The following is a 16,167-nucleotide window of genomic DNA, read 5'->3' on the forward strand; positions in this document are numbered from 1 at the left end:
TATTATTAATTCTGCTTCCCTAACATCTCCTCTTGTTTTGAGATTCTACTTCCAGTGACATGAGTGTGTTCTATCATAGGTAAATCTATACTATAATTTATTAACACATTTCTCCCCTTGTCCTAGACCATAAACTTCATGTGAGATCTTTATTCGTCTCTGTATTCCTAACACATAACTATGGTGTTTTCTGGTACTGAGGAAATGTATCATGTCTTTTTAAAGAAGCAATATTAAACAGTATGCTATAAATTAGGAACTTCTAACAAATGAAAGTATTTAAGAATAATAAAGATTCACAGTGAATTAAATAATGAAAAATCTTTTCTAGACTATTGAAGAATAAACCATCAACACAGAATACTTGAAATGTAAGAATGTATAAAGAAAACAAATTATGCATGATCTCAACTGTTAATATTTAATTTCCCTTTTTGTTTACTAATTTTTATCAAATTACATGTTTATGATTTTAAAAGATCAAACGGCTTTTCAAGGCTGCTGGTGAAGAACAAAATCGTCCCTGACATTTATGTCCATATACTTAAGTAACAGCGTGCTGCTTCCGTATTTTTCGGGTTTAGGCACTGCCTATTGTCTTACAATGGAAAACACAATTCAGCTCTCTTTTACCAACTCCATCCCTCTCCCATACACATCCACTTCCCCCTCCTCCTAACTTTCCAAGATAGACATATTATTTTTTGTGTCATTATGATTAATGTAAATGTTGAACCAAGTAGTACACCATGAGAAAATTTCCATTCTTACACAAGTTTATTTTATCCCAGAGATTTAATTATCTTGACTTTTCACTTACTCGGTTTTCTACATACTCATCTTTAATTCATCCCCCGTTCTGCTACAACTACAGATCTCTTCAATTCAATATACCACCATTTTTTTGTTAAACTTTCTCCAAGCCTTCTAACTTGCTCTAAAATGAACTGGTTGCTGTCTAGATTTGCTTCCCAGTTGTCATCTTGACATATCCGTTTATCCTATCATCCTAGAAATGGCCTTCCCTCAATTCTGTGGATTCTTTAGACCTTTTATCTTCTTTTTTGGTTCACTCTCTCATTTTGTTGAAACACCACCTCCAGGAGATTTCTAAGAAACAGTAAATATTCTGAGATTTTTCCATGTCAGAAAACACCTCTATTCTATCCTCACTTGATTAATATTTACTCTTGATATAGAATAATTTTCCCCCCAGTTTTGAAGGCATCATCATTATCTTCTAGATTCTAGTGTTGTTATTGAAGTCTGATGCCATTCTGATTTTTTACCTTTGTATGGAACTTGCTTTTTCTCTCTGTAAGCTTGAGGACATTCTTTGCCTCTATTGTTCTGAAATCCCAGGATAATGAATTTTGATCTTGGTCTTTTAACATCCATTGTGCTGATGAGCATTCAACTGCTCTTTCAATCTGAAGATCCACGTTCCTTCAGTTCTGAGAAAATTCCTGGATTTATTTATTTGATAATGTCCTATGTTTTCACTGTTCTGTCTTCTAAGAACTCTTGTTAAGATAATACTGGATCTCCTGAATTAATCTTCTTTTTTCTCATTTCCCCTCCTCCACCTTCGTCTTTTGTTTCCTAGTCTCTGGGAGATTTCCTCAACTTTATCTTTAACTCTCCATACTCCACTTTTCATTTCTGCTACCATATTATTAATTTCCAAGAGCTTTTTTTGTTTTTATTTTTAAATTTGTTAACTGTTCCTTATTTAGCAATCCTTCAGTTTTTGTTTCATGGTTACAAGAAACTCTCATCTCTTTGGGGAAGGTAATGTGTTTCTTTCATTTTTTTTTTTTTTGAAGTTTCTCTTGGCCTTATCATGTCCTCCACGTTTCTACTTTTCTATTTGCTTGTTCTGCTCTTTGCCTTCCATATTAGAGACCTTTCTCAAAGGTCAGGTGATCACTGGCTGTCCATATTTAAGAGTAAGGTACTAGGGACTTCCCTGGTGGCACAGTGGTTGGGAGTTTGCCTGCCAATGCAGGGGACACGGGTTCGAGCCCTGGTCCGGGAAGATCCGACATGCCGCGAAACAGCTAAGCCTGTGTGCCACAAGTACTGAGACTGCGCTCTAGAACACATGAGCCACAAGTACTGAGCCCGTGCGCCTAGAGCCCGTGCTCCACAACAAAGAAGCCACCGCAATGAGAAGCCCACTCACCGCAATGAAGAGTAGTCCCCACTCGCCGCAACTAGAGAAAGCCCATGTGCAGCAATGAAGACCCAACGCAGCCAAAAAATAAATTAAAAAAAAAAAAAGAGTAAGGCACTAAAAGACTTGCTGAAAGTTTTTTAGGCATAGGTAGGATCTATTGACAGATGGACCTTGTGCTAGTGTGATATGACTAGGCCATTTCATCAGAACCCCCTCTTGGCTAGTTCACTTTTCTATTGAGAAATCTTTCCATTCCTGCCCTAGAACCATAAGCCTTACTGTCAGCATTCTGGTTGACTGAGGTCTTAATGTTCAGTATGTTTTACTTAATTAGCTTACATTTAATCCTTACTCCCAACTATTCTTGTGGTATGTCAGTCCAGACAATATGGTTTATACTTGTCAGGAAATAAACCTCCAATCATCTGCCAGAGAAATGTGCCGTCATCTAGTTGTGAAGGGTTAGGAAGGGAATATGAGGGTAAAAAACCAGTTTGATTCAATCCTCTTATTTTCAGTCTTATTCAATGGGCACCTCCAGATGAACCCAGCCATCAATTGCTGAGCTTCAGTTTTTCTGGGATTCTGTGTTGAAATGGCTTTGGTTTCAATTTTCTTGGATTTTTAAAATCAGGAGCTGGTAAATTTGGTCTGTAGGCCAGATCTGGCCTGCTGACTAAGAATAGTTTTTATATTCTTACAAAATACTTTAAAAAGAATTGATAAAGGAGAAATACATAGGAGGAAACAGAAGCAGAGAGAGAGGGAGAAGGGAGGAGGGTCAGTGGAGGTGGCATGTGGTTGCAAAGCCCACAATATTTACTATCTGGCCCTCTACAGAAAGTTTGCCAAATCCTGTTCTATGTAGTCACCACTCATTCCTCAAATTTCTATCTCCCAAAATACTGGTTTTCTTGTTTCTTCTGTTCTTTATCCTTGTGGGACTGTGTCCTTTAAAATCTCCCCTTTTAGGGGTTTGAGAAGGTAACTGAAGTTAAAAACTTTTAGTTATTATAAATAATGCTATAGTGAACACCTTTATAAGTTGAAAATTTTTCCCCCATTTTTAGGCTTATTTCCTTCGGTTAGAGTCTTAGAATGAGAAAACAGAAGGATCTTGATACTACTGAACACTTTCTATACCTGTCAGGAAATAATAAAAAAAAAATTTATTCCTGGGACTTCCCTGGTGGTCCAGTTAAGAAGGTTAAGAATCCGCCTTCCAATGCAGGGGGCGAGGGTTCAATCCCTGGTCGGGGAACTAAGATCCCATATGCCACAGGGCAACTAAGCCTGCATGCTGCAACAGAGCCCATATGCTCTGGAGCCCACACGCCACAACTAGAGAGCCCGTGTGCCGCAACTACTGAGCCCGCATGCCACAACTAGAGAGAAGCCCACGCGCCACAATGAAAGATCCCGTGTGCTGCAACTAAGACCCGATGCAGCCAAAAATAAATAAATAAATATTAAAAAAAATTTATTCCTGACTATGATTAGACAGTTCATTCATTCAAACATGCTACAATAACCCTAACCTAAATAACCAATACTTTACAGATCATTCTCATATGCAAAAAATTATTTATTCTAAAAAGAATTTAAAGTAACTTAAAGTTGCTTAAAACGAGCAGGCAGGAAGACTTCCCTGGTGGTCCAGTGGGTAAGACTCCGTGCTCCCAGTGCAGGGGGTCTGGGTTCAATCCCTGGTCAGGGAAATAGACCCCACATGCATGCCACAACTACGAGTTCGTATGCCTCAATTAAGTCCTCATGCCACAACTAAAGATCCCACATGACGCAACTAAACATGCCGCAATGAAGATCCTGCGTGCCTCAACTAAGACCCGGCACAGTCAAAATAAATAAATAAAAAAATTAAAAAAAAAAAACCCCAAAACATAGCAAATTAGAAGTGAGTAAAAATGATGAGACAAGAAGAAAATAAACATAGGTAGTATCTAAAATAGAACTAAGAATAGGGCTATTATAAGAATGTATATTATGAAGTAATACACATTTGTGAAAGGTAGGCCAAAGATTAGGTTCTTAGTAAGCTATGTTAATCCTCTCTTACTTGAAACAATTTAGAACAGAACTTTTTCTCCTACCTTAGAAATGTTTTATGGATGGTTGAAGTTGTCATGAGTGTTACTGAGTGAAAGAAATCTAATTCTTTGGAGGAGACTCATAATATATGGTACAAATATATACCAATGGGTTTTGGTATATCTCATTTCCCTCCTCCTCCTTGGGGACAAGTAAAAGAACAAGGAGAAAATAACCCTCAACAGCTCTGAATTGTGACTCCTACTATCCTAGGCATGTTGGTAGGAGGAAAAGCAAAGATCTCTTGAAAATAGCATGTCAGTCTCCTTCTGGAAGGAGACTGGAAATAGTGTTTGAGTCTTTGTAAGTACATGAGCTCAAAGGTCAGCTTCTGGAAATATTTTGCAGCAATGTGCATATTTAGAAACTTGTATTCATAGAAACATGTCTTACTCATAAGGCACAGTTCTTTAACATTACATTTAGAAATCAGGAAATCTTTTTATGCAACATTTAAAGAAAAACTATTCATGCTTGATAAACTATCAATAATGCTTTTAAAAAAAGGGCAGTAAGTACAGTATTTAAAATAGCACAGCCAGAACATAAATCAGGTATGCATGGGACTCAAAATTCAATGAAGAAAACAGACATGCACATGAGTAAAAAATAATATAGTAAGTGCTATCACATAGGTATGTATGAATTGTCAAGGGAGCAAAAAAGACTGGAACGATGGTAAGCAAGGATCAGTTTAGGAGAAATAATGTTACAGGCTACATTTTTCTTCAAAATTATAACTTGAGAATTATGAAAAATACCTTATAGAAAGATTTAAATGAGAAAAATGGCATCTTTAATTTCCGAAATATCTGAGTATATTTGAAAAATAGCAATATAAAAGTTGCCTTTTAATCTTTGACCTCTGACATTTCTATAACATTTTAGATTTCAAGGTACGTTTATGTGCACAGCGTCGTTTTTTTCCTTCAAAATATCCCTTTTAGACAGGTATTATTTATTATGTGATTTAAAGATGAGAAAATGGAAGTTGAGAGGAAAAAAGTAACTTGTTTGAGATCACTCATTTGGGAAACTGGCCAGGCCAGAATTGAATTCATATCTATCTTCACTCCAAATTCCATTTTTTTTCTCAACTAAAGTGGCTTTTAAAAAACAGGCACCACGACACTGAAATTTTTGTGTCAAAAAAGAAAATAAGGCAGAGAATGTTTGCTGCTAACAAGAGAAAAAAAAGGGACTTTTCCAGCACAAAGGTATGAGATGACCAAAATCCTTTTACGTTATTCACTAGAGAGGAGAGACAGTGTACTGAATAACAACTCTTCCAGATTAATGAATTATTACCTCACTTTGTCTTAAAAAAAACACTGATATTTATCCTTTTTAGTCCCTTAATTTGAACTCATATCAGTTTAATAAACTTGGGAGTATCTTAGACCAGTGCGTCTTTGTCTTTGTGTCTCCTGTGTCTTTGTTTCTCCATGTTCTGGGAGAAGCTGAGGGTACTGGAATGCAATGGGTCATACAGTTTCAACAAGAAACACCAGAAGGTTATTCATTTACTGCGATGATTAAAATAATACTGGGACTTCCCTGGTGGTCCAGTGGGTAAGACTCTGTGCTCCCAGTGTAGGGGGCCTGGGTTCGATCCCTGGTGGGGGAACTAGATCCTGCATGCATGCCACAACTAATATGAATTCTCATGCCACAACTAAGAAGCCCACATGCCGCAACTAAGAAGCCCGCATGCTGCAACTAAGAGTCTGCATGTCACAACTAAGAAGTCCACATGCCACAACGAAGATCTCCCATGCTGCAACAAAGATCCTGCGTGCCGCAACTAAGACCCAGCACAGCCAACATAAATAAATAAATATTTTTTTAAATTAATACGTATAAAGAAAGCATTTACAACACTTCTTATCCCATAATGAAAACACACAAATATTGCTGTGAGAAGTTAATGTAATGTGGTTCACAACCACTCCTGCCAGAGACTGGAAATCTCATGAAGAGACTGAGAATCTCACATGAAATTAATGGCAAAAACAAATCCCTAGACAGCATCTATGCTACAGATCTAGAGAGAAGCTAGTCCCAATTAAAGCAGGATACAAGATATCTTGTATACAAGGATATTCTCGAACATAATAAATTGATCAATGTGTTTGATCTTATTCAGGGGCATTTTAGAGTTACGTCAGAGAGAGTAAGGAAGTACAGAAATAGATATATGGAAAACTAAATAAGAAAAATCAGAACAAGGCAGTGTAGTAACCAAGGTAATAAACAAAAATCCAAGAGAAAATACAATTATATTAAATTTGTGCATCTCTGAGCAGCAATATATATTAAAACCCTTTGCAGGGGGTCAATAACTAGTGACTAAAAAAAATAAAAAGCAAAATAGCTTCCATCTTGTTAGAAATAAAGAGATAACTACTAGAAGAAACACCTACAAGAGCTGCTTTTGGCTAAAGGTACTGGGAAGTGCGGAGGGATGGGAGGGAGCAGGTAGTTATCTTTATAAGCTAAGTAGTACTTTTCAACTTTCTAAGCTATGTACAAGTATTCTTTGATAGAAGTTAAAATTAAGTGAAAGAGAAAAACTACTTATGTGATAAACAAAATCCTACTTTAGAACCATTGCTAATAGTGCCCCAGGTTGATCTGCTCTGGCTATAAGCAGGTTATAGTAATGGAGCTAAGCATTAAGCACAATTAAAACATAAGGTACATTACAACAAAGACTGGTTAGGCTTTGACGTCAGCATGCCAGAGATTGAAAATGAAAATGGAATTTAAAACCCAGCATGGTTCATAATATTACATCAAAGCAAATTAAACATGTCATTAAATTTGCAAGCATATATAATCATGTTTGTTTAAATCATGTCTTCTTATATACATAAGCATCTGAATAATAATGTCAGCTAAAATTCAGCAACAGATGTTATATATAGAGGAATCATTAATAAGTCTTAAAAAAAGGCATCATGACAATGTAAAATTTTATTTTAAGTACAATCTGCTTTAACCGCTGCATCTAATTATCTGACAGTAGAATGGCCTTTTAACTAAATATTTGCCAAGTTGTTTAATTACCAAGTTAAAGAGGTTTTATGAAAAGAAAATGCTAAATCTATGATAGGAATTAGCAATTAGAAGGTAGAAAAAATACAATATAGATGAGCTGATCATGCAATGAGTGAAATATGACATAAGATCGTATGACTAAGAAACGAATTAAATGACTGGATTAAATTTATATTTTGAAGACGTATATTACTGCTCCTTCCATCATACTCACATCTCTGTGCCCACTACTAGCAGAATCATGGAGTGGAGTGTCGTCATCCAATCCTTGTGTGTTAACATCTGCTCCAGCTGCTATAAGTATCTTAGCAACATCATAATATCCAACATTGCAAGCTTCATGCAGTGGTGTCCAACCTAAAGTTACAATATTAATTGAACATATGGTTCACTTCTACTAATTCAACACATATGCTTTTTAGATACATAACCATGTGTGACATACTGATTCTACATGCACACAGTACAGAAGGAAAAAGGAGTGATGAACAAGTTACTGAAAATAAGTACCTAAGAAAACCACCAATTTTACAGAAGGTTCATCCACAATCATATTATTTCCATTGGGACTAAATTATTTGACAAAAGTACTAAACATTTAAGCTTATCCAATAACTTGCTATAATTTAGAACAATCATCTCAACTATGGAAAAAGTAGAAAAAGGCAAAATAAGCTTGTTAGGGTCTTTCAATATTACAAGATATTGAATATAGTTTCCTGTGCTATACAGTAGGTCCTTGTTGTTTACCTATTTTATATATAGTAATGTGTATATGTTAATCCCAAACTCCTAATTTATCTCTTCCCCCCACCCAAGGCTCTTTCATATACTCTTGATCGGAGTGTAAATTGATAAAAGATTTTTTGGAGGGTCATTTGCCTGATTTTCAAAAAATTTTAAATATGCGTCTCCTCTGATTTAGCAGTTTCCTTTCTACTGAAATATCATCCTTCCATAACTATACACAAATATATTTCTACAAGAGGGTTACTGAAGTACTGTCCACGGAATCTATTCTATACACTATTATGTGGCTGTTGAAATGAATGAAGTAGAACCACCTACATGTACCGACAGAAATATCTGTACGACACTAGTAAAAAGGAGAGATTGCAGAACTACAGGCTGACACAGATAGAGTGATTTGATTTTTTAAAAAAAGTCTCTATATAACTGAATGTTCATTGTATATATGATCCTGCAAGTGCACAGAAAGGACAGCCTCCAAATTGTTAACCACAGTTCTGTGAAAAAGAAAGAACCTGGGGTATGGGAGGGTAGGGTACTGTAGTATGTGAAACTAAAGGGAATTTCTACATTGTTCCCCAATACTTTTACTGTGTGAAACAACACTGCCACTCTCTTGTAGTCCTTGTGCTCAAGCTAATAAACGGTCTAAACATTATTTAACTGTGGTTCACCTAGAACCTAAATTGGATAAAAAATTACATGGTAATATGCCAAATAAAATGCACATTTAATATTTAAGTATTTGAGTAATTACTGACAATGAATTGTAGCAGAGATCAGGGTTTTAGGTATACACTCCAAAATAGTTTTATATTAAATTATACTTTTAGAACTCTTTCATTTCAGAAAGAGGAATGAAGAGTATAGATTAAATTGTAACCAGCATCTGTTTAGATGATAAACTCAGAATTTTAGTTCCTGAGTATTCGTCTTTAACTACAAGTCTTACCTGCAAAATCTTTCACATTCACATTTGCCCCTAAACTTATTAATTCTTTGACCTGTTTTACATCTCCTCGAATAGCTGCCATGTGTAAAGGAGTTTCACCACGTTCATTTCTTTTATTAACTTTATCTTTCTGTCGAGATGAAGAACTGGGAGTTTTCTTTTGGGCTGGTGTTGTTTGTGATGGATGATTTGGTGTGGAATCTATAAGAAAGAGAAAAGTTAACAAAAGTTCTAGACTAAATATTTTGTATATTCATTTAAAGGTTTTTATAGGTAACGTGCTAACGGGGAATATCTTCTCACCCAAACAACCTGAAACTTGACTTGGATGATACACTAATAATTTGACCCAATTACATGTAGTAGATCTTCCTTTAGGGTTATCAAATATTGCAGGAGCCAATTAAGAAAAAAATGTTTCATTCTGTCAATTTATAGAATTGGTTTAAAATGATAATAAAATATCAAGTATGCACCCTGAAAGTGTTTGCTTAATGAATAATTTGATAAACTGCAAAAAAACATGTTCTTCATGGCATGTTATGATACTATTTCAAGAACTAGATGAAATGACATTGAAGGCTAGAGTTTACACCTCTGACTCAAACTACTGGAGTTCTATTCTGTTATTAGGTGCAAATCAAGGTCATAGATGATTTTAGTATGAAATGAAGCTTAATATCTATGAGAAATAAGGACAGTCTAGAAAAAGGCCTTTAAAAAGTGGGTGATAAAAGAGGGGGAAAAAAGTGCTTTGCTTTGATTCCTATCTTTTGATTTTTGTTCCAGTTTCTTTCTCAAAAACAAGAAAGTTAAACTGGATGACACCCAAAGTCCTCTACTCCCCATTTCAGAACTGGGAAAAAAACAAAACAAAAAACTAGTTTCTTAATCAATTAAGGATTCAAGACATATGTACAGTGTTAATAATTAACTCTGAAAATTTACAACTATTTAAAAGAAACAACAGCTCTAAGAGAAAAAAGTCTATGGAAAATCATTTTCTGACATCATATAATAATTTCCCTGCAAACTGACATGATTAGAGCACTGAAGCATTATCATCCTTTTCTCAATAAGAAAAAGTTTAAAATTTACCTTAAAGTACATTCAGTTAGTAACAGTTTCCTATCTATGGATTTCTATAATGTATACTCCAGAAGAGTATGAACCTTGTCTAATCATCACTGTATCTCGGCTGCTTAGAAGACTTCTTGGTACATAGTGTACTCATGCAATATTTGTTGAATGAATACATGATTCTTATTATAATATTTATAGTCAAGTTATTTATTTAGAAAATTAGTGGTTGAACTTCTTAAAAACAAAAGGACATTTTTAAATTCAAACAACTTGAAAGGAATTAATTCATATAAAATTTTCTTAGCCATTCCAAAATAATATACACACAGACAAAATAACAGTAGTACTATCCATAATGGCAATCAGAATAAACAAAAACATGGAAAACGAATTATGTAATGGATAAAACAATGAACCCTAAATTCCAAGCACATCTATAAGATGGCAAACAGGTTATTTCAAAAGCTCTCCACTCTAGTCTACATATATTAATAAAGATGACTGATGTACCCTTTAAATGAAAAGAACCAGCTGCAGAACAGTATTATAGTATTAATCTTATTTATATTTAAAAATGAACAGCAACAAAAGATATATGTTTGCATGTTTATATCTAGAAATTTTCTAGAAAATAAACTGTTAATAGTGCTCGCCTCTCAAGGGGGGAGACCATTGGAAATGAGGGAGGACTTTAGCTTTTTTGCCTTACTGTATTAATTCTTTAATTTACTCTATGGATAGAGGTTCATAGTATTAAAAAAACAGTTTTAAAAAATAAGTCTTCCCATCTAACTATTAAGTCTGACTCAAAGTCAACATTTTACAGAAACATTTAAAGTTTAACACTGTAAACAACTTTAATTTGGCCACACTGTTTCCCGAGTTGTGGGTGGAAAGGCAGAAGAATAACCAAAACAATATGCCCTACTTAAAAAAGCAGAAAGCCCTAACGTGTTTTTATTAGTGAAAGATATAGATACACTCATGTTTAATGAAACTATGATATATAGAAACTCTAAGAATTTTACCAAGTTGTTCCACTTTTTAAAAAAAGAGCTAACACTGGAAAAGTTCACTAGAAAAACTGTGCCTTTTTCAATGCATTTCAACAGGCTGTTATGTTACCCAAAGTCTTATATAAAAAGACGCCTTGAAGTCAGAGCCAAAACAAAAAATTTTTTTTCTCTAGAGAAAAGTGATTTACTTTCTTCTTGTATTGGTCAATGAGAACTATACAACTTAAAATTTTTGTGTTGTGAGCTACCAGAATGCATAGCTAAATTCAATGCTCAGTAGTAATAACTATCTCAGTCCAGCTATCTGGGCTTTATCTACTTTTTAAACCCCTTTTAATAAGTTAGCAAGTTGGTTTGTTCCTTCTTCGTTTTCATCCTGCTGGTGAGCCATCTTTAATCATTTCTGGAGGGCAAACTACTTGAATAAACACACACACACAAGTAGCACAACACCTTAACTGGAAGTGTGAAATGAAATATGAAATAAATTTACATAGTATACTGCAGATATTCCTTTTAAAATAAATTTTAGCAGATCTTAAACACTAAAACATGAATTACACTCTTCTAAAAGTATGTGATAAGATTACCAGCTTACAGCAGTGTGCTAATGAACTGAAAAGTAAGCTATAAACCCAGAAGCAGCTTTACAGAAACTGGGGTAAAAATGTCTGCAGTAAGGTAAAAGCACACACAGTTCTGCAACAGATTTCTCATGTTGACTGACCCAATTCTAAATTACAGCTGACCCCAGAACAACTCGGGGATTAGGGGCACCCACCCTCCTCACATTTGAAAATCCGTGTGCAACCTACAGTTGGGCCCTCCATATCCACGGTTCTGCATGTGCAAATTCAACCAACCACGGATTGTGCAGTAGTACAGTATTTACTATTGAAAAAAATCTGCATATATGTGGACCCACTCAGTTCAAACCTCTGTTGTTCAGGTGTCAACTGTACTCATTTTAGCTGACAAATATTCACTGAATGTCCACTAAGTGCAAAGGTCCCTGCCTGTGTATAGCTTTTCATCTAGTGGATGATACAGGCATAAACAATTGTCACACAAATAAATGTAAAATTGCAAACTTATGTTATAAGAAACTGATTAAATCCAAAAAAGGATAAACATTTAAAGTAGGTAAAAATTATTGTCAAGGACTTCCCTGGTGGCGCAGTGGTTAAGAATCCGCCTGCCAATGCAGGGGACATGGGTTCGATCCCTGGTCGGGGAAGATCCCACATGCCGTGGGAGCAACTAAGCCCATGTGCCACAACTACTGAGCCTGCACTCTAGAGCCCGTGAGCCACAACTACTGAAGCCCGCGTGCGTAGAGCCCGTGCTCTGTAGCAAGATAAGCCACCACAATGAGAAGGCCGCACATCACAATGAAGAGCAGCCTCCACTCGCTGCAACTAGAGAAAGCCTGCACACAGCAATGAAGACCCAACACAGCCAAAAATAAATAAATAAATAAAGTAAAAATAAGTCCAAAGACAGTCATTATAAAAAAAAAATTGTCAAGACAAAGCTACAGTGTGAGGAAAACTATGAACACACAAGAACTCGATGATGGTAAGTGTCACCTGGACTGTTGTCTCTTGCTGTCATCTGCATAAGAAGTGCCATCTGCTTTCGCTCTGAGAGTGGATAACCAAAAAGAATGCTAACTGGAGTGGACTTCTTATTTCCAGCTTCCTTTTTTGTTTTCTTCTTTTCTGGACCTTCTTTCTCTGGAATTATTAATAAATATGTAAGAATCTGAAACAAATGTAAGCACTCAAAAGTAAAACATAAGGAGACTTCTTAAAAATAGATGATACATGTTTATGAGAAACAAGGGTCACAGAGGAACTTGCAATAGGCAGACAAAAGGGCACTAGGCCTTTATTATATAAGCAATTTTCTTCCTGAATGCTTTGAAAAAAAATAGTCTTGTGTAATTTTCAGAAAATTAATAACATTCGGAAATTTAGTACTAGTAAAATTTTTAATGATTTGTTCTATTAAATAACACTTCAAACATTCCATAGTTTTACATCTTTGAAATGCCTCTTTCATTCATTATAATTTTATTCTATTGTTGATAAGTTTATATAGCAACGTTCCTTCATATTACCTCCCTAATTCCACTAATAATCTGTACAATCTTCTAAGGAGGTATTTAACACAAAGCACATCACACGGAGTAATTATTGGGAAAAAAACGCCAAATCACTTTATTTCAGTCATAGGACAGCTGAACATGGAACAGTATTAATCAAAGCTAAAACTGAGCAAATTAAAGATTCTATATGTGTGTGGTAAGGGGCCGGGGATGGTTAATAGAGATCCTGAAAAGATTCAAAAATGTCTAAGATTTTTCAAAGAGATTTGATCCATCATAAAGTCAGCTCTCAGATTTAGCTATTTGGCAAATCTCTGGCAATGGAGCCAGCATTCCCCATTAAGTGACAGAAAATTCAGATGGAACTGGATTCCATAGGTCAAAGAAATACAGGTGTCTGTTCCTTCCTTCCTTCCTTTAGGACTTTTCTGGGAATTAATTCAAGTGGCCCTGTGAGATGAGCTGCCTATTAACTGTCTAGGCATTTATTTCTTGGGAAACCCTGTACCAATATCTGGGATTTACTGATCCAGGTTTGTGGTATAAAGAGGGGCTACAAAATTAAATAAATTAGTAAAAATGTTAAGTAAATGTAAAACAGCAAAACTGAGTGGAAGAAGAGAAGGCTTAGTAGTCAATATTGTGGTTTTTCTCAGGCAGATGTGGTCAGCAGCTAGACTACTCCAGGAGATAAGCATTTATTGATCTGGTAAAATTTTCAAGAAACTAATAAAATTTGATATTATTTAAATATTACCGTACTATAATTTAAGACATAAAACTTGCAGTGTACCACTTAGTTAATTAGGATAAACTGGCATCCTAATGACCTAGAAAAATTATAGAGGTCCTAATGTTTAAACTCTGCTGCCCACAAATCACTCAAAATTCAACAGCTCCTAAAATGTCCGTTTTGTTGATATTTGCAAAATTTTACATAACAGAAACAAAAAATTTCAAGATTTTTAATGTCAGCTTTTATTAATAGTTCTAATAGATTATTTTCTTATTTCTCATTTCATTGTCATTAATGATCCAATTAGTATAAAGCCAGTTTCAGCAGAGTGTTTCACCCAATGTACTAGATGTATTATAAAGCCCTAAATATGTCTTTTGGAGAAGGCTGTTTTTTTCTGAAACATATACTTTCTCCTAATAACAATCTGTATGCTTTGGTTCTCTGATTTAATGAGAAACCACAATTGTTATTTTAATAGTTTTCCAACTGAATAACAAATCTTTAAATATAATGAATGTACTTCTCATCCAAAATTAAAATATTTAACAGTGTGAAAATTTTAAAGAAAGTAGAAAAGTTGTTTTAAGGAAAAAAAGTAGTTCAGTAACTGGAAGAAGTAAAATTAAAAATACACAGTATCTATCCTTAAAATACTTCCTAAAATTTTGGAAAAATTTTGTCTTTTATTTTCTCATTTGTAAAACTATTGATTTTTGATATTAACTGGATTTTAATACAATCTTTTAAGAAGAATATGCTCTAGGACTTCCCTGGCGGTCCAGTGGTTAAGACTCTGCACTTCCACTGCAGGGGGTGCGGGCTGGATACCTGGTCAGAGAACTAAGATCCTGCATGCTGCGCAGGAGCAGCCAAAAAATTAAAAAAAAAAAAAAAAAAAAGGAAATTCAGTGAGATTAAGATTAAAAGCAAAAATCAGTTGTGTTCCTCTACACCTGTAATGACCTCCTAAAAAAAAGAATATGCTCTAAAGTGATATACACTCAGTTTACAGAAGAAAGTGAGACACTTATGAATTCATTATTAAAATTCCATGCTGCCAAATGAGCAAACATATAATTACTACATTTTGGAAAAGAACAAACAAATTGGATATACTCCAAATATTCAAGCAAAAATTCAAATTAGGTACTAGCATTCAATATGAACTCTATTTTTTCTGAGTTACCTTAGCTATTTGTCTGAGTTCATGCTTTACATGAGACTGGAAAAGAAGGTAACTGAACAGGAGCTGGTGCAAGATAGCTAGGTTAGAGATAACTATATACCATTCTTCAAAATCATAAATCTTAGATTAGTATGTCCAAAAGTGTGAGTGGACAGCATTCAAATCTGACTATCTGGGATCTATCCTGTGAAGAACTTGTTTCCTCTGACCTGTCATAAGTAAAAAACGATCATATACAATAATATTAGAAAAAGGTAGGTACTTTTTCAAATTTCAGTATCTGAAATACGTACTTATTTGTTTGAATGACAGATCAGAATTTTAAAATTTAAACACAGGAATACTGACACATATACTCAATCTATACTAATAGATTTGAAATTCCACTCAGCCACCTTAAGAGATTTTTAAAGAAAAATCCAGGTGATTCACTTAAGACTAAAGAAAAACAGATATGGACTTTTCAACAATCCAATATTCTTTATTTCACGGTTCAGAGGATCTTTAGAATTATAGAGATGTCTCAGTCTTATAATCCTGAAAATCAGTGCTTTCTTTCCAGGTCTTGTCAGAATAAACAGAAAGCTCAACATTGTCACATCCCAATTAAGTATATTAAGGAGAAGAGACAAAACTGTTTTTCTTGGGGAACTAGCTCATAAGCCTATTTGTGTCTCAAAAACTAAATACGACATTTTCCCACAAAGCAGTCACTGTACAAGGCATGAAAGAATGGAACCTACGATTCAAATACAGATGAACATAATTAAATCAATCAGATTTAGAATGTATATATACTTCAATTCTGAGGAAAAACGTTGCCAATTACTCTCTGGTTGTGAAGTATCTACACAATCTTTGACAGGGGGGTGCTTATATCTTCTGATTTCCAGCAGAGATCCTCAGACCATGGATGGCTTCATTACATACAGCTCTTTTAGGTGCACCTTGGTACTTAGGAGCCCCACTTTAGAAAAGTACAC

At 34.8% G+C, this 16,167-nt stretch overlaps 1 protein-coding gene across 3 annotated transcripts in view; it reads right to left on the reverse strand.

The window, feature by feature from the left end:
* The window catches only part of ANKRD12 (ankyrin repeat domain 12), a 111,930-nt gene that overhangs the window by 48,500 nt on the left and 47,263 nt on the right, over positions 1-16,167 (reverse strand). For all 3 annotated transcript variants that reach the window (XM_060028679.2, XM_060028678.2, XM_060028680.2), the window contains 3 exons: positions 12,739-12,885; positions 9,051-9,251; positions 7,563-7,705 (listed from right to left, as the gene is read on the reverse strand). In XM_060028679.2, the coding sequence (XP_059884662.1) occupies positions 7,563-7,705; positions 9,051-9,251; positions 12,739-12,885 (491 nt within the window). The remainder of the gene's footprint in view (positions 1-7,562; positions 7,706-9,050; positions 9,252-12,738; positions 12,886-16,167) is intronic.

Source organism: Delphinus delphis, chromosome 13 (genome assembly GCF_949987515.2).
Source record: "Delphinus delphis chromosome 13, mDelDel1.2, whole genome shotgun sequence".
NCBI classification, from domain to species: domain Eukaryota; kingdom Metazoa; phylum Chordata; class Mammalia; order Artiodactyla; family Delphinidae; genus Delphinus; species Delphinus delphis.